The 18,841-nt window shown below is 39.7% G+C and overlaps 1 protein-coding gene across 6 annotated transcripts in view; it reads right to left on the bottom strand.

Annotated features, from left to right (window-relative positions):
• GRIA3 (glutamate ionotropic receptor AMPA type subunit 3) overlaps window positions 1-18,841 on the bottom strand; it is a 281,921-nt gene that overhangs the window by 61,120 nt on the left and 201,960 nt on the right. For all 6 annotated transcript variants that reach the window (XR_002340866.1, XR_002340867.1, XM_003135356.5 and 3 more), the window contains 2 exons: window positions 9,495-9,871; window positions 48-246 (listed from right to left, as the gene is read on the bottom strand). Coding sequence is in view for 4 of the 6 variants with exons in the window: in XM_003135356.5 (XP_003135404.1) it covers window positions 48-246; window positions 9,495-9,871 (576 nt within the window). In the remaining 2 variants the exon portion in view is untranslated. The remainder of the gene's footprint in view (window positions 1-47; window positions 247-9,494; window positions 9,872-18,841) is intronic.

Here is an 18,841-nt window from a genome sequence, read left to right as displayed (position 1 = left end):
AGCAGATGATGGAAACCAGCAGGCCCAGTTAACTGTAAAGCACTTACTCTGAAAAATTCTTTTGTTGAGCCGGAGTCCAGGGTCCCATATGCAATTTCAGTCTGCTTAGCTAAGTCTTCAGCACTCTCTATGGGAGAAACCATCCTCTCCACAGTCAGGAAAGCAGCAAGATTGGCAGTATAGGAAGAAATTATGATCAGGGTGAAGAACCACCAAACCCCTCCAACAATGCGTCCGGAGAGCGATCTGCAAAAAACAATCCAGACCCAGAGGGGTTGGATTTCAGTTGAAGAAATCGTCATCTTTATTTTTGGAAAGAGGAATGGGTTCAGTGCAGCTGATGAAAGAGGGAGGTCAATGATGTTGGGGAATTAACATGTCAAATAGAAGTAACACGTTAACAGCAACACCCCATGTTGAGATGTCATGTGATAATGGTGCATGCATGATGTTCTTCAGGCCTATACAAGTTTCAAAGCAAGACTGTTTATTTAATCACAGGAAAAAATATCTTCTTTGTACCAGCCCCTGCTTAGATGTACTCATCCTAGTCGCTTCCTATGAGCCTGGCTGGCACCTGTGGAAGACTGCTCTGTTTCCTTGAAGTCAAGTGGTTCCCAGCCTTGCCTGTACATTAAAATCACCTTGGATCTTAAAAACAAAACATAACAAAAAACAAAAAACAACTCTCATGCTGAGGCCAGCCAAGATCAATGAAATCAGAACCCAAGAGGTGGGACCCAGACATATATTTTTTAAAAAATCTCTCCAGGTGATTATAGTGTGCAGTCAACTTTGAAAGACACTGATGTAGGGTGATGTCATGGGAGAAACACAGAGTCAAAAACCTTTACATATTTGAAGAGAAAAGGGTAGGTGCTAATAAATGAGCACTATTGACTACGTTTAATAAATTTAATATAGACATTGCCATTCTGTGCTATTGGTCATCCATAAGGCAAGGGCCCAGAAGATAATAGCTATTAATTGTCTTCCTATAAATGATTAGTGGGGATTGAAACTCTTTCCTTTTATGGACTGAGACTAAGGACCTAAGACAGGCCCCATGTGAAGTAGGAAACTACTTGTGTAATAGGATTTGAGAAGCACTAAAAGTTTTGTCTCTTCTGTACCCTACCTTGCCCACCGAAATAACCAAAACAGAGCCGTCTTCCCTGGTCTGCCTTAGAAATTCTACTGTTGGAATTATTCACTGTGTTTTTTTCAGGAGGCTTGGTCAGAATGTAACACTTCACTTCAACAGCACCCATTACCATATTACCCTGGATTCATCTATCCAAATCAGTGGAGAATGGGACAGAAGATGAGGAAGTTTATTTATTTATTTAATTTATTTTTTTGTCTTTTTACCTTTTCTAGGGCTGCTTCCCAAGGCATCTGGAGGTTCCCAGGCTAGGGGTCCAATTGGAGCTGTAACCGCCGGTCTGCACCAGAGCCACAGCAACACCAGATCCAAGCCACGTCTGTGACACACACACAGCTTACGGCAATGCCGGATCCTTAACCCACTGAGCAAGGCCAGGGATCGAACCCACAACCTCATGGTTCCTAGTCTGATTCATTTCCGCTGTGCCACAACGGGAACTCCCAAAGATGAGGAAGTTTTAATAAGGGAAATTTTGTCCTGAAACATAACTCTGCATTGGCAATACTTGGGGTATTTGTTAAAATGCAGATTCAGAGTATCTGAGGGCTCAAAAATCTATACTTCTTAAGCCTCACTGGTGATTGCAGTGGTCTGTAGAACAAACTGAGAAATATTGTTCTTCTCCATTGGTGATTCTCAACTCAGCCTGCACATCAATACCATCTGGGGAATTTGACACAAAATAAAACAACCAAAAAAAAAAAAAAATCCTAGGCTCCACCCTAGACCAATCCAATCAAAATCTCTGGGGGTTGGACCTAAGCAGAAGCATTTTTGTAAAGCTCTTGTACAAGTAAGGTTGGAAATCATGGTCCTGCCTTGTGAGTGCTATTCAGGGAAAGGGTTTGTGGGAAGTTAGGGGCAGTGTGAGGGTACTGAATGCTCAGTGATGGGTTAGGGGGAACCTCATCCCCTTGGCGATGCTGCTGAAGGCTGGCTCTGTCTGCAGAAATGAAATCTGGTCCCTAGGTTTTGTAAAAACATTGCCACGTTATACTTAGGATAGTTCTGTTCTGTGGTGGAGCTGTATCCTGGTTAAGCTGTGTTCTCTCATGCCCAGAAAAGCTCCCAGCAAAAGAACCCACTCTGTCATAGAGTCAAGAATAAGCGTAGGAGCCTGGCTCATCTCCAGGCTCTGTGGGAAGAGGGCAGTTCTGGGCTGAAAGCTGGCAAGTCAAGCACTTCTCTGTCTGTACTCACATTTTACCACTTTAAAGCAAATTTAAATTCTTGTGTCCCTAAATAACCTTTTTTAGGCTGTGGAAAATTCAGTTGTTTTAGGTTTTACACTCTAATCAACTAATTTTGGCAGGTGTTTTGAGCCATAATATTCTTTCTTGATTAATTGTAACAAAACTACTTGCATTTTTAAAGCATGTAATTCCTGTTGGGCCCAGAATGCTTAAATGACCCTTATTTATTTCTGAACATAATCACTTTTAGCTTTTCAGATGTGCAAATATGCTTTGCCACAGATTTTCCCTAGCTAATAGTTATCCTCTCATTCACCTAGGAACATTTCCCTTTTAGTCAGAAGAGGTAAAGACATCTGGATGAGTCAGAAAGAAGGTGTCATATTTCTGAATGCTAAAAGTATACAGACTATTTCAATTATGAATTTGAACCTTTTATAGTCTTTCCCCATTGCTGCCGTATACATTTCATCTATGCTGGGCCAGTCTGATACTGCATCCTCTTTTACTGTATAAAAGATGAATGCTCAAAGTAGAATTCGTAGTAATAGTGTAATAAAAATGATAATAATTGCTAACATTTAAGGAGCACTCCCCTGTGTGCCAGACTCTTGTAATTGTTTACATGTGTCACTTTTAATCTTCTACCCCTATGCTTCGGCAATAGTTTACAGATAAGAAAAGGGAGGCATTCTACAGATAAAGAAACTGAGGTACAGAAAGGAAAAATAGGAAATAAATCATCTATACTTGCACAATAGGAAAGACATGCTCATATTTTTGTAGTATAAAGTACTCATATTTTGTATAAGAAAATCCAGAATCATGCGTAAATTAAAGGAGGAATTTTCCTACAAACACTGAGAAATATAGTTGTAGGAAAAGCAAATGCGTTTGGGTAATTATTGTTTATTATCTTTTATTCATTTGGAATGGAACTGTGAATGTCATCCTTATTTGGGATGATAGGGTTTTACTGAGACCAAGGCAAAAACTGATTTGGGAGTATTTCCAGAATCATGGTTTGGTATGGAAAAGGGTGTAGTCTTCTGCTGTGAATACTAATGGTAGTTTATGTATTGTCTACTTGAAATGTGGAAAACAACACAGTAATTTATGGAAATTACCCTTGTGCCATTCTATTGAGGCTAATGGACTATGACTGTGTCTATGTGATCTAAAATCAAGCCTGCACATCATAATCTGGTTATTTTGGCTGTCTTAATAGCTGATGCAGACAGTCCTGTGGTTGATCTATAGGACTCAGCTGAAATTGGCTGTTGACATGACTGAAAATAAACTTAAAAGCAAAATGGTCATTTTCATGGCTTATTGTCCACATGGCTATTGATTTTGTAAATTACGTGGTTAATATCATGATAGACTGATAATCATGGAGGATTTTGGTGAATATCCACATAGAAATGGGGAAATAGTATCCATACATCATTTCCACACTCCATTCAATGCTATGTCTATGACAGATTTTTTTTTTTAATGTACAGAATCAATCTTTGGCTCTTACAGTCTTCTTTGATGGGGAATAACAAACTGTCTCTTAAAGACTGAAAAATATGGCTTTCAGCCAGAAAAGTCATGAAATAGTTGTAATAAAAATCCTGCTATTACAATTAATTTATTACCACATCACTACTGCTTTGAAGTGAATTTGCAGTAGGATGAAGATACTGGTCATACATCAGCAAAGGAAAGGATATTGCTTTAAATAGGGCCCCCAACCCCTGTTGTCTTTGATCCCATTCATTTTTTTACCCTTGGTATATTTTATTTTTTTGCACATACTTTCCATTTTAAAGGGGAATCTATCTGTCAACTAACCTGGACAGATGCCCTGCCTGCTTCTCCAAAATATTTGATACCTTGAAAGCTTAACTGGAGAATAATGCCCTTGGAATAGTCTGTATACAGTAATTAAGTTCAAGTTAGTCTGTTCTTTACATTTTTTTTTTTCTGTTGTAATTCCCTCTCACGTCTTCAACATGGCTAGACCTCAGCTGTTCATGCAGCTCCAAGAGAAAGTCAGCAGGGGGAGCATTTGTCTGGAAGGACTTGGACTCGGCTGCTTAGCAGTTCTATCAACATTTTATGAAGGACATAAATTTCAGATTAAAAAAAAATGACAACCACCTGTCAATATCAGTAAGACACTGTGGAATAATACAATCAAAATATTTGCAAGTGGTGTAATCTTTAAGGAAAGTGCTTTATGGTTTCCAGAAGGAATGTTGCCAGTTATTTCTCATCCGAAATCAGCTATTTGGCACTGACTAAAATTTCAACTGTATTCTGAAGGAGTATTAGGAGCTCACATGCAAATGCAATATTAACTATTAGTATTTGTGAAGCCAGGATGGTTAAGAGCAGCCAGTTTAAAAATGATAATAGCTGACATGTATTGAAAACCTACTCTTATGTCCAGCACTGTCCTTTACAGATGAGGAATTGAGGCTTTTAGCAAGATTTAGTAACTTGCCCCACGTTACACAACAGCTAAGCAGATTGTGAATCTGGTGAGACTAACTCCAGCACCCACGTACTTAACCACTATGCTCCCTCCATCTGGCTACACCCACTGGCTATCCCCCCATCCCCCAATCAGGGGGAAGACGATTGAATGTAATCTGCTTATACTTCCTCCTGACTCCCCTGACTCCCTCCCCCACCCCAATTAGTTTGTGTATGGATATAACCTCAGCTTATTATATTGCTTACTCTATCAGTGACTCAGTCTCCCCCTGAATGTCACTCTGAAAAACTGGGGTAGTTGAAAATATCAGACCTACTATTGGCATGGACTCTTTAAGCTTCTAGGTTACTGTTAATAGCTTTCTTTGATGGAAAGGGAGCCTTGCTCTGTTTTCATCATGATGTCTCATTGCTGATTTCCCAGTCTTTTACTTTGAGTGAACACATGTTCTGGGGCATTTTAAAATGCTCCCTGCCTACCTTCTTTAACAGCCAGGGCAAAGGTACTGTTTCATCAGAGGTTGAGAGACAGGAAAACAGCTCTTGTGCATGAGTGCAAGGAAAGGAATGGAACCCACAGTGTACCTTTAGGTTGGTAGTGGGAGGCAGTGAGTGGTGGTGGAAATAATTGTACTGCTGGCTCTTAGAGCCTCCATGACCTTGGGTTCCATCACATTATCTCTTTGTGTATTGTTCCTTTGTCTCTGATATAAGAAAAGCAGTGTGAAGTAGAAAGAGCATGGGTTTGGAAACTGGAGTTAGGTTTGAATACTGGCATTGTCATTAGCTGTGTGTGACTGGGCAAATTATTTAACCTGAGCATCACCTTCGACTTAAAAATAAGTATAATGCCCACCCTGTGGTAGTGTTTTGAGGATTAAATTTCATATGATAATGCAGGTAAAGTACCCAGACGCAGTGGGAACTCAGAGATGGTTGTTGTTCCTCTGCCCTCTGTAAATGGAAGCGGTTGGATTAATTTATCTCTGACATCTCCTTCTGCTATGATATTTGACACTTCTCCTTTAAATTGTGATCTCATAAATCCTTGAATTGCTTCCATTTTGAGGAAAGTCAGAGTGTACAATGCATGCTCACACTCTAGGCTTCCTGGAGAGTTTGCATTCCAAGTGTGGCTATCGAACAGAAATAAAGTGTAATGCTGGCATTTGCAGCAAAGGCAACCATGAATCTTAGGGTTCAACTATGTTATTATCGGGAATTTATAAATCAGTTAATAGAGAAGCACATTACAGTGGGGTTTGCTGCTATGTAATTGAGCACAAATATATAACCAATAGAGCTTTCAAGACAAGGAGAAACATGTTTCCTCCTTACTTGTATGTAATAAATATGCTGAGAAGCATAACATTTTTATCAAGACTCTTAAAGATATAATTTCTTTTGAGGGACACAAAAGATAGTGTTGAAAGAGGGAGAACTCATATGGAAGGAAATGTAAAGCTCATAAAGGTAATAATTTATTACTCAAAAGCACAGTAAGGATAATACTTGTTACTCTAGACCAGCATTATTCCATAGGCTGTGTTGGGTTGAGTTGCGACCAGCATTTAAAAAAAAATGAAACAGAATAGAGAATATGATAATGCATGGCACACTGGAAGGGTAATGTCTGGTGAAACTTTCGTTATGTACATATATGTGTACTGAGTTGTGATGGAAAATGTGTTTTGTACTGAAAGCCATGGTCAAAACATTTGAAAGCCATTGCTCTGCAGGGTAGAATCTAGTGCAGTATAATAAAATCTGTATCTTGGGGGGAAAAAGCGTTTGATATATTTCGGTGCCATAGAGCTTAAATTCTGCTACCAAGAAAAAAAAAAAAAAGAAAAGAAAGAAAGAAAGGAAAGAATCTTTCCAGCTGGTCATTTTCAGGTCATCATCTTTTAAGTTATTACTTAATGAGGCAATATGCATAAATACTTCTAAGAACAAAAGGCCTTTTAAGAGTCTTGTTTGAGTATGCATAGTAGTATGCAGCACTCTAGTGGGGATATCACAAATTTAGTTTTGAAAATTCACTTATAGAAACCAATAAAATCTCCAGCCTTCATAAGTCTTTAGCATTGTCTCAACACAGATTACCAGCCATGTAAAAATCATTCAATTACAGGATCATTCAGAAATCCTCCTCTCTTGAAATGAACATTTAAAAAAAATAAGAAAGAAACAAGCAGAATGAACTCCCAGATGATATCACAAAACGACACACATTCTAAGCACAAAAGGAACAGGGAGTGAAATAATTTGGAGACTCTGACCAAGCAGATTGAGGGTGGCAAAAATAATGACTTAGACAAATGAGACTTGCCCCACACATGCTATACTAAAAAGCTGCTGAAGATGGTTACCAGTGATTTATACAGCAAAACTTCATTTTAAATGTTTTGTGCTCTAAGTGGATAATCTCAAAATGAAGTGCACTCTAACAACATGGTAGGCAACCTTCTGATTACTTCTAGTCTAAGTGAAAAAAAAAAACCCTATATGTTTGTATAGTTGACTCTGCTCAGTATTTGAATTAATGTTCAACTTTACCAAAGCTACAACTTTTTGTATTTTGTATTTATGTTTACAAAAAATGTTTTGTAAACATTTTTTTTGATTATAAAGATGTAACATTTGCTTACAATATTTTATGATTATGAGTGTGCTGCCATTTTTGTTTAGGTGAGTCAACACTTTAAGTGGGGGAGGTCTAGGACATTCACATTCAATATTTTCAATAGACTCACTGAGATAAAATTTGCATACTCTAAAATTCACCAGTGTGAGTGATTTTAGTAAATTTAGAGTTGTGCAACAATTGTTACCACCTAGTTTTAGAATATTTCCATCTGAAAAATTCCCTCATGCCCATCTGTAGTTAATCCTGATAGGGATGGGACTAGGGACTAGGCCTCATTTGCACCACACAAAATTTAGGGGGTTGCCAAAATCTCACTAATCAAGATAAATAGCGTTTTTGTACAATATTTTTTAAAAAAATACAAAATTAATGCAAAATATCCATGATGAACAAAATAGCAACTTTTATAATAAAGACTGGATCTAATCCCTGTACTTGATCTACTCAGCCTCACACGCCTCACCCTAATCCTGATTCTGATTAACCCCTATCTGCTCCTTCCAGGGCCCCAGAAACCATTAAGATGATTTCCGTCTCTGTGGATTTGCCTATTCTGGACAAATGGAATAATACAATATGGGATAGTCAATACATGGCATTCAAAAAGCGGAGTCATATGATACGTGCCCTCTTGTGTCTAGCTTCTTTCATATAGCATCATGTTTCCAAAGTTTATGTGGTAGCATGTGTTGGTAGTCTTTTTTTTTTTTCCTCTAGTTGTTGAATAGTTTCCCATTCCAAATGTGGTATGGATATGCCACATTTTGTTTATCCATTTATCTGTTGATGGACATTTGGGTTGTTCCACTTTTGGGCTAAAATAAAGCTCCTGTGAACATTTGTGTATAAGTCTTTGTGTAGATATATGTTTTCTTTTCTCTTAGGTATTAAATAAGAATGGAATTGCTATGTCATGTCTTAAATGCATGTCTAATTATAAGAAACTGTCAGACCATTTTCCAATTTGGCTGTAGCATTTTGCATTCATACTACTAACAGATGAGAGCTAAAGTCATTCCACACCATTGTCACTATTTGGTATTGTCTGTCTTGATTATAACTATTCTAGAGGATGTGTTGAGGTGTCTCAATGTGATTTAATTTGCGTTTCTCTAATGACTAATAATGTCAAGCATCTTTTCAAGTGATTATTAACCATGCGTATATCTTCTTTGGGGAAATGTCTATTTGAATCTTTTGTCCATTTTAGAATTGCGTTGTTTATCTTCTCTTTATTGAGTTGCAAGAGGTCTGTATATATTCTAGATACAAGTCTTTTATCACATGTATGATTGTTAACATTTTCTCCCACTGTGGCTTGTCTTCTCATTTTCTCAATGCTGTATTTTGAAATGCAAAAGTTTTGAATTTTGATGAAGTCCAGTTTATCAAGTAGGATTGTGCTTTTTGTGTTCTGAAAACTCTTTGTCCAATCCAAGGTCACAGAGACTTCTTCCCATGTTTTCTTTTAGAAGTTTTATAGTTTTAGTGAGGAAACTTGGGCAAGATACTAAAATGAAATAGTTTTAGGCAGTCTGGGAGCAAAATGAAAAGTGGAGGTCACTGAAAGGCAAAGGTAGGAGGGTTTTAAAGAGTTCTATCTTTTAAATTTTTCCTTACTCTCTGGACAAATGAGAAAATGTTCTAGCTCAATTAATGAGGAAACCATGCCTATTTGATCTGATCAAGATTTAACGTCCACTTTATCTGAATAATATCAGTATTAGCTGGCAATGTTTCCTTCCTCCAGAGTTCAGTGTTTGCTATAATGTGTATAAATATATGATACCATGGAAATGCATGAGGGACATTCAAAGCAACACCAATAACACACTCACTTCATGGACACAAGGAAGCAAAATGGTTTGATGATGATTTGTTGTCAGATGGAATGTTAAGGGAAGAAATCTGGACTAGATGGGTGAAGACCAGATGTGCATGAAGGGATCATGGTCATAGAATGCAAGGAGGCATTGGGTATGACATGGAAACAAACCTTGGAGAAATATCACATCCTTGCTGCATAAAGGCACCCAAGGAAAACCAAAGACTGTTAAATATTCCAAATTCATTTGGAGGATCCGGAGGGCTTTGCGGGTCACGAGGTTCTTCATTGTTGTCTTCCAAGTGCCATTCGTAAGGGCTGAATCGGCTGACTAGGAAAAGAACTACACTGACTCCAATGTAAGCGAAGACGATGCACATCCAGATTTCATAAGCCAAGGGATCCAGAAACGAGAATACGCCTGGTTTTGATTTCTGAGGCTTCTTGATCATGATGGAGATGCCCAAGCTCATAAAGGGCTTTGAGAAATCTATGACTTCTTCACGGACCAGTGTTATAGTGAGTGGAGCAACAGCTATATCGGCTCTCTGGAAAAAATAAAAAACATTTTCGACTTTTATTAGAGATAGTATTTCCATCAGTCACTCACCACTTAATATACCTCTTTGGTGGAAATATAAAATCTTAAGTCACTACAACCAACTGATTGTCAATGCTTTGGTTAGACAAGTAGCATTCAATGGGTCCTAAAATATTTTAACTTGGTTGTAAGTTGAGAGGACACTTTATCCTCTGAGGCGTATTGGCTCAGGGCAACTGATTCAATTTTTTTTCCTAAAATTATTTTCTACCTTGTAACTCAACTCATGCTCCCTTGTGACATATCAATGTTTAACTCTTATATTCTCATTTTAATTTTCATGCTCTTTTGTCTTATCTCCCTTACTTGACTGGAAATTCTTGTTTCTTAATGGGAAGCATAATAGTCTATACTTTTTCTATGTGCCTCCCTTCCTACCATGAGGTGCAACACAGGACTACAGTCCTCAACTGAATACTTGAGTGTTTGTCATTATTCTTGATTTATATGTTTGAGAGTATGTCTATAAAAACATAGGTTCTTAGAAGCCAGGGGCTCAATCTCCTATTTTTGTATCTATAACTGCAGAAGATCCTAAAGAAACTCTAGATGCCTAAAAAATAAGCTGTTTATTATTGATTATGATATATGCAAATATGAAAGAATTTTGCATGGGCAATAACAAGGGTAAAGCAGTTATTAGAATACACATTAATTTATATATTAAGCCATCATTTCTAGTGATAAATATCAGCATAGCATTCACATGTATTGGATTAATAAAATAGATGTGTCAGTAGTGTACTGCATAATTAGCTCTGGCAAAGGCAGAGAATGTTTTTATATTAGTCCCATGAAAATAGACAGTGGGAACATCTGCACTTATTTCTTTTGTCTTCTACAATATTTCCTTTATGTCAGTCATAGGTTTTAGTCTAGAGCCAGGCCTTAAAATGCACATTTAGAAAAATGCTTCTGACTAAGGAAAGGCTTTTGGATGGTATATCAGGTATAAAATGAAAACAGCAACTTTGATGATCTTTGTGTGTGTGTGCGTGTGTGTGTGTGTGCTTTTTAGGGCCACACCTGTGCATAGGAAGTTCCCAGGCTAGGGGTTGAATCAGAGCTGTAGCTGCCGGCCTATGCCACAGCAACGGGGGCGTGGGGGGGGGTGGGTCCGAGTTGAGTCTGCAACCTACACCATAGCTCACGGCAACACCAGGTCCTTAACCCACTGAACAAGGCCAGGGATCAAACCCGAATCCTCATGGATGCTAGTTGGGTTGGTAACCCGCTGAGCCACAGTGAGAACTCCAATCTTATTTTTTTTATGTTAAATAGAATTGTGCCTCAATATCTGTATCAGTAGGGAGAGGTGGAGGAAGAGTGACGAAGTCTGAGACAGGGTATTTTTTTATTTAAATGATGTTTTACTACTTTGATTTACAGATAGTGACTCAAACTGGTTAAGAAAAACTCCTTAATTAACTTAAAGGGAACTATAGTAAGAAACAGCCAGCTAGCAGTGTTTTAGTGCTTACTCTGTGTGAGGCAGTGTGCTAAGCAGCTAATATATGTTATGTCGTTTAATTCTCACAGCAACCATAAGGTTGGTACATGATCGTTCCCATGCTAGAGAAAGAGAAAGTGAGGCACTGGGGGCTGAGATTACAACCTTAGTCTTCCGATTCCAGAACTCACTCTCTTAACTGCCATAATATAACTCCATAGACACTTGCAGGTTTCTACTATAAATTACTTTTATATACAATAACCAACCTCAGCCAACACCTCTCAGGTTCATTTGAGTGCCTATTCTGTGCCAAGCACTATTCTTGGCACTAGGGATGAAGCAATGAGCAAGGCAGACAAAACAGACAAAAATCTGCTGCTGAAAGTATGCCAACAGCCTGCTGACCAAATCTACCTTGAAGGCTGACTACCATCTCAAACTCACCATTTTAAAAATTAAAAGTCCATTATCTATCACTGTAAGGTTGATTCTCCTTTAAATCTGTGAATGGTGCTTAGTTCAAACCTTCCCCAGTTCCTAATCCTCACCAGTCCTGTTTTCTCTATAGAAAAGCTTGCCTCTTCCTTTACTCAGAAGATGGAAACCATTTGAGATGAGCACCATCACCTCAGTGTCTTTCATTTCCTCTGCTATATCTTCACCCATCCCTTCCGTCATTCTCACCTCATGGAAAGTGAAGTCTTTCTCATGTCTAATCTACTTATTCCTTGCATCTCATACCCTTCTACCTCTTCTTTTTTTTTTGTAATGATTTTAATTTTTTTCCATTATAACTGGTTTACAGTGTTCACAGCTCTGCTTATTCTTTTACATTTTTTTTTTCATTCTCAATCAATTCCAGTGGTTCTCAGCATGTGATTCCCCAGACTAACAGCAGCAGAGTGGCCTGGGAACTTGTTAGAAATGCCAATTCTCAGGCCTGACCCTTTGTTTATGAAATAAACTTCGGTGGGGGGCTCAGCTGGCCCACTAGGTGATTCTAATGCTTGCTGTAATTTGAAAACCATTGACAGATCTTATTCGCTTAATAATTTCCTCCTACTTTGGTAATTCTATTTACTGACAAAGAAAAATGAAACAAATCACTTCTTCCACCTTCTTTTGATACTCTTAATCATATGATACCACTTCTTATCACCGCCTATCTTGAAAAAATATGCCTTTACTATCTCAATTTTAATACAGCATTTCCCTTATACACCCATGGCCTACCTCCCATCCCCTCCAATTTAGTGAAATTGCTTCTCGAACCGTACACTTGGCGACCAAATTTAGACTGCCCACATGAAACCACTGGCCTTCGGCACTGTATATACCACCTTTCCTTGGCTCTTTGATACTGAAGACTATGGGTTCTCCTCCTACTTCTCTTAATGTTCATTTTCTGTCTCTTCTTCCTAGTTCTGCTCTCTCAATTACGGTGCACCTTTGTACCCCCAGAGTCTATTCACAGGACCTGGTTTGGGACATAATTAATGTAGGTTTATGGGATAAGTAAATCTCCTTTAATGTTCTGTTCTTTACTTTCTCCCCTCAGTATTATTATGTATGGCTTCAGCTCTTCCTTCATTACACCTAACTCCCAATTCACCAGTTCCACATTTCTAACTGGAGGGAGCCAATCACAAATTTTAATATTTTACCCTTTTTCCTGGGGCCATACCTGGTGGTAGAAATGAAAGCAACTGAGGAGAATGGAATTGGCCACAAAGCTAGTGGGGAACGGGTTGGCAGAGAGAATCTGAATCAGCTAGAAAGAGCCTTGTCATGCCAAGAGAATTCGCAGATAAAGCCACCTTCTATCCCTGCCAACATATTTCTACCTCCTGCTTAGAACATGCAAATGTCCCGCTAGTATCATTTTCCATTTGATCTCATTTGATTTAATTACTCCATTTAACTAGTCTTTGATCTCTGAAGTCATAATAATGAATAGCTCTAAGAGAAACTGCCATTTCTTTGTTTTGGAAGAAAGAACTAAGGGACATTTGTGTGAGAAAATCACTTTGGATTGAATTTAGGGATGTTGGATTATTTTTCAAGCAGGTAAAGAAAGGATTTTGAAAATCTTGACAACTTTTAGGAGAAAAAACCCTACTTCTATTAACCAGATGATAAACACAGCTAAATGCTAATGAGACAAGGTAGGACTTCTGGTCTGGTTCCCCAGAACATGCAGCAAAAGAACAGACTCCCAAAGGAAGCCATTCCTAGTTGGAAGTACTTTTGAAGTAACCCAAGACAATGGGAAGAACCTGCTCCTCTCAGGAAATTTCCTTTTCTCTTCAGCCTGGCTTGTCCACCTTTATTAAATTGTTTCTTTCTAAGGAGCTTTTTCAAAGATGGCAGAGTTTGTCTGTTTTTTGGGGGGTGCTTTGTCAATGAAGAACAGTGTTAAATCTGTGCTTGTTTAAGCCTCATTGATGTGGACCTGGCTCCAAAATGAGAATTACCATGCTGAATCTTAAAAAAGCCATGCGGGCAGAAGATGACAAATCAAAAAGCAGGTGGAAGAAGTCTCAACTGATAGAGGGAAAGGGAGCTGCTAATCAAGCCTCAAGGACAGCCAACTTGGTAGGAGTCTTAACTCCTCCCATTTCTTGTACACTTGCTGAGACCAATGCAGCAGTACTGTCATGTTGGCTCATCATCAGCCTTGGAGAAGCCCTTGCCCTCTGCCACTCCTATTACTGCCTCCATATGAAATGGCTCTCGTAATGGTTGGTTATTTCAGAGCTCAAGGCCTGCTGGCATATCGTTTGTGGGGCAATCAACATGCTTCTTAGAGGAAATGGGGAGGAGCAGGTAACTAATGTCAGAAAATACCCAGGTAGCCCTCCTGAGACTGCCATAGCATGCAGATGAGTGGGAAGGTCATTTTCAAGGCAAGTTAAAGATTCTGGAGGCCAACATTGATGAAAAGTGAAAATGGCAACTCCCCAAATGGTATTCTTTTCCTGCTCCTGGTCTCTGCTCCTTATGAAACACATCTGTGGTTGGGAGTGAGCGTTAAGAATTATTGATGGGGCTAGGAAGCAGCTGAAATTCTGACTCATTCATGAAGTACCACACCTGTGGTCTTCTGAACCAGTCCAGCGGCCTTTTGTTCTCAAGCCTCTGGCTGTGCTACTAACAGCAGCCAGAAGGCTGTTTCCAGAAACCTAGGTGGGTAAGTAGATGGCGTGAGGGTGCTCCAGGTGATGGACAAAACCCCAGCAAACAGAAAGAGCTCAGGGTGAGAGTTTGCTAGCGCTTTTGCTTGCATCTTGACTACTTAAAGGATTCTAATCAAGCAGCTTAAGAGTGGCTGTGTGGGCTCAGTAAACACACCAAATTAGGTTTGATTTTTCCACTCACCAGTGGCAAACTCAGAGCAACTGCATTATTGGAGGGGATTTAGCCTGAGGGGATTTATAATCCTTTTCATAGGTGGGTTGCCAAAGTCGTAAATTTCATACAACTGAAAACCCAACAAACTCATATTATGGTCTGACAGGTTTAAGACAGAAATGACACTTAGTTTAAATGTCATTGAAAACAGGTGTGTGTGTGTGTGTGCGCGCGTGCCGAAAGGCTTATGTTATAGCTTAATCATCTGATGACCTGGTACAAAATTTTTAACCCACCTGGAGACTGTGTGTGAGCGGGAGCTTGTCAGCCACCATTTTAGAGCACTTGCCAAAAGTGAGAGGGAGAACATGGGGGGTGGGGGGCGGTCAGCAAGGCATTGGCATGTAGTGCATGAGATATTATATGTCATCTGAGAGAAGAGGCAGACATGACCTGACACCTCATTCCTATATCAACCAGAAGGTTCTAGTAGTCACTGACAGACATTTTATTTGGCAAGTTTAAATGTGGCAGAGAAAGGAGTGGGGCAGAATCGAGGTAGACAATAGGACTGTAATTGCTGCCTGTTGCAGGACAGGACCTAAGCTGCATTACTGGCTGGACTCTATGGGATATTTACTGCCCGCAATTGTTTGGATCAGGAAAAAGTGATGAGGTCTATTTAAATCCGTGCAACAACAAGAAGTGTCACAACAGGATCTTTTTGTTTCTTTATCCGGAACAGATGTCCCAGTCTGGATCTGTTGCTTAAGGGCTCCTTGTCCTTGGGGAGCTGAGAGAGGTAAAGACAAAGTGAAGATAAAGGAGTGTTCCTGGAGCTGGGTAGAGGCCTCGTGAGACTAAATTTGGTTGGAAATATTTCCCTATTCTCTCTACTCAGAATGGCAGACTTCCATGCGTCATAAATGCTCCTTCCTGGAGTTCATATGCCTCATTTGAAAGAGAGGGGTGCTTTTATCAGCCCATCAGCCCTTCTGCCAAAGCCCAGTGTAATCACCTGAAGAACAGAGGAGAATATTTGGCATCTGTTACTGTACCCTTGCTTCCCTGCCTTTTAGCTGGAAGGACAGATCGACTTTCTGCCTTTCTTAATGGAAAATGAATCTATCTTAGGATAGTGACAACCTAAGAGATAATTTCTTCTAGGTAGAGAAATGTCAGTGTGAATAGCATCTATAAAATTGCCATTTGTCCTGGGAGTGTGAAGGAGTCTGAGGATGCCCAGGGGATATGACCTGGAATCAACTGTTTCCCAACCCCATCTCCATTCCCAAGCTCTCTGCTGTCTTCAAAGCCAGAGGTACCAATTTGGGCAGTATTTTGTCTGGCCTTTCCTAAGGCAATTCCCCATCCCCCCTGCCCACCTTTGTCCTTAGTTCTAAGTGCTAGGAACATAAGGAACATGGCAGCTACTCACTAGGAGTGTTCTTTTGTCAATTAGGACCTCAATTTCCTCCCAGCCCTTGTCCTGAGTTTTTTTTTTTTTTTTCTTTTAGACCCTATCTCCTCTCAATGGGTAGAAAACCTGGGTGTTCAAATATTCCAAGTGATAACTAGAGATGTGTATTACTTTATCCTGGAGGCCACAGATAAACAGGATGGGTATCTCAGATGGAAAAGCTCATAATCCAATTAGATTGCAAACCCCCGAAAGCTGGTGGGATTATCTTTCCATAATCTGACAAGGTTAGTAAATGGAGCCAATGTGATCCAGTGGATAGAGCACTGGACCAGGAGTCATGAAATCTGAGTTATAGTCTAAGTTCTGCCAAGCTGTGTGGTTTTTGTGACCTTGTCACAATTGCTGCCACTATTCCTGACATCCCGTCCTATATCAGGCCTTGGTTTCCTGGTTTACCCAATGGTCAGTTCTAATGTTCAGTCCCTGGCTTGTCTCCACATTTATGTGCAAAGTGAATGAAAAGGTAGGCTAAAGCACATCTAAGAGCCCTGCTGGCAACAAAATGTTTTTCAGTGTCCTCTTAAAACACAGGCTATTTGGGATCCATAAAAACTTGCGGTCTGTAAGCCACAATTGAGCTGGAGACAATTACCATGTGGTGATGTTATAGATATCCAGCTCAAAATCAAAACTTCTAAAAGCAGGTGGACAGTTTCAAGTCCATGATGTTCTGAAGAGCTTACATAATGGGGGCACATTGTGTCGTACTGACGTTTGTTTCAAAAATAGCCTTCTTAGCGATACAAGGTGGCCCAAACATCAACCTCGATTTGATTTTCTTTAGAGAAAAAAAAACCCATTTAGGAAAAGAGACTGATTGGCTTCTTTCTTCTTTAACAAGTTTAATTCATCTTGACTCTTTCTTGCGACTTTATGGTGGATACTGAAATCTCCTTTGCAAAGCTTTTCCCATCTCTGCCTTTCTTCATTTTTTTTCCAACTCAGATCTGTTGTAAATACTAAACGTGTAAGAAAAAATACCCTAAAGGTAAAGCTGTGCCTATCTGTGTAGTTTTCATGTTATTGCAAGGAATAGTTTCATGTTTTCTGTCCTTCTGCTTATTAAGCACTTTGGGAAGTCACTGGGCAGTGGTGGGAGGGGGGATTTCTACCCTCCTTTTTCTTAAGCAACTTGCAAACCATAAGAGACCAGGTTGGCCAGAAATGAATGCCTGTTTGTACTTTTCTCCATTTCTATCAGTGATAGAGAAGTTGCGAGCTTCCCAATGCTACAAGATGAAAATTTCTAAATGAAAATGAATATGCACTTAGCTTAAGAGGTCATCCTCCCTATCAGAGCTCTCACTCCAAGCAATTTTCATAGTCACATGTCTGAGAGGAAAGTAGAATGCTGCAGTCCCCTCAAATTTTTTTTTTTTCCTTTTTAGGGCACCGGTAGCATATGGAAGTTCCTAGGCTACAGGTCAAATTGGAGCTGCAGTTGCTGACCTATGCCACAGCTACAGCAACACCAGATCCAAGCCAGATCTGCAACCTACACCACAGCTCACAGCAACGCTGGGTCCCCAACCTGCTGAATGAGGCCAGGGATCAAACCCGCATCCTCATGGATACTAGTTGGATTCGTTTCTGCTGAGCCACAGCAGAACTCCAGTCCCCTCAAATTGGTTGGTTTGCTGTCAGTTCCTGGGAATCCCCTTGTGTTATAATCCCAGAAATCACTGGACACACGTCCGAGGGCAGGGAGGAGGACATTTCTGTAAGGGGCTTCCCTAACTATTGCTTTTGTCTTTAGTTGAAAGAACTGGCGGAAAAAGATGGGTAGGTTCCTCTGGGAGAATTTTCACCTATTCAGCAATAGAGAGCTGGTTTCCAAATTAACAAATGAGGGACTCACTAATTCTTAAGCTCCCTCACTCACACAAACTGGAAAGAGGAAGAGAATATGGAAGTTAAATGGATGCAAGACAGAGGACATGCTAGAGGAGAAACCAAAATCTTTGGAAAAGAGCTGGTTTTTGTCTGAACAATGTCAGGAAATCTGCCTTGCTCTATGTCATGGTGTTTAATGTCCTATGCAATGCCAGGAGGGCACTGAGATACTTATAGATTCTGACAGTATTTCTTTTGAGACACTAGAAAGCTCTGGCAACTGAGCCATGATGGACTGATAGAGCTCATGCCAGTTATTCTGTCCTGGTAGAAACAGATCCACAATTCCTTGTCAGGCTTCTGTAGCCAAACACTCTTCCCCTAGAATGGCTAAGGTGCTGTGGGTATGTGCAATACATTTTAATGGTCTTAGGATGGGATGGGCCTGCAGCCTGTTGGCTATGAGGTAGTATAGGGCAATGGTTAAAGAACACAAACTTGAGCATTAGACACATGGGTTCAAATCACTGTGTCAGTACAAGCTGTTTGTTCTTGGCATGAGACTTCACCTCTCTAGGCTTCCATTTTTCACATCTGTAGAATGATGTTAAGAATGTTTAGAGGATTAAATTACATAATGCTTATAAAGCACTTGGCACAATGTCTGGTATCTGGTAAATATGCAACAAGTGGTAGCTGATAATAATAATATAAGTATTATAGCTTACCTCCAACCATGTATATTCAATTTAGTGAATACTGGCTAGGCATTATGACATGTCAGGTACCCATTCATT

The sequence above is a fragment of the Sus scrofa genome, chromosome X (genome assembly GCF_000003025.6).
Source record: "Sus scrofa isolate TJ Tabasco breed Duroc chromosome X, Sscrofa11.1, whole genome shotgun sequence".
In the NCBI taxonomy this organism is placed as follows: Eukaryota; Metazoa; Chordata; class Mammalia; order Artiodactyla; family Suidae; genus Sus; species Sus scrofa.
This window is presented reverse-complemented; position numbering and strand designations above follow the sequence as displayed.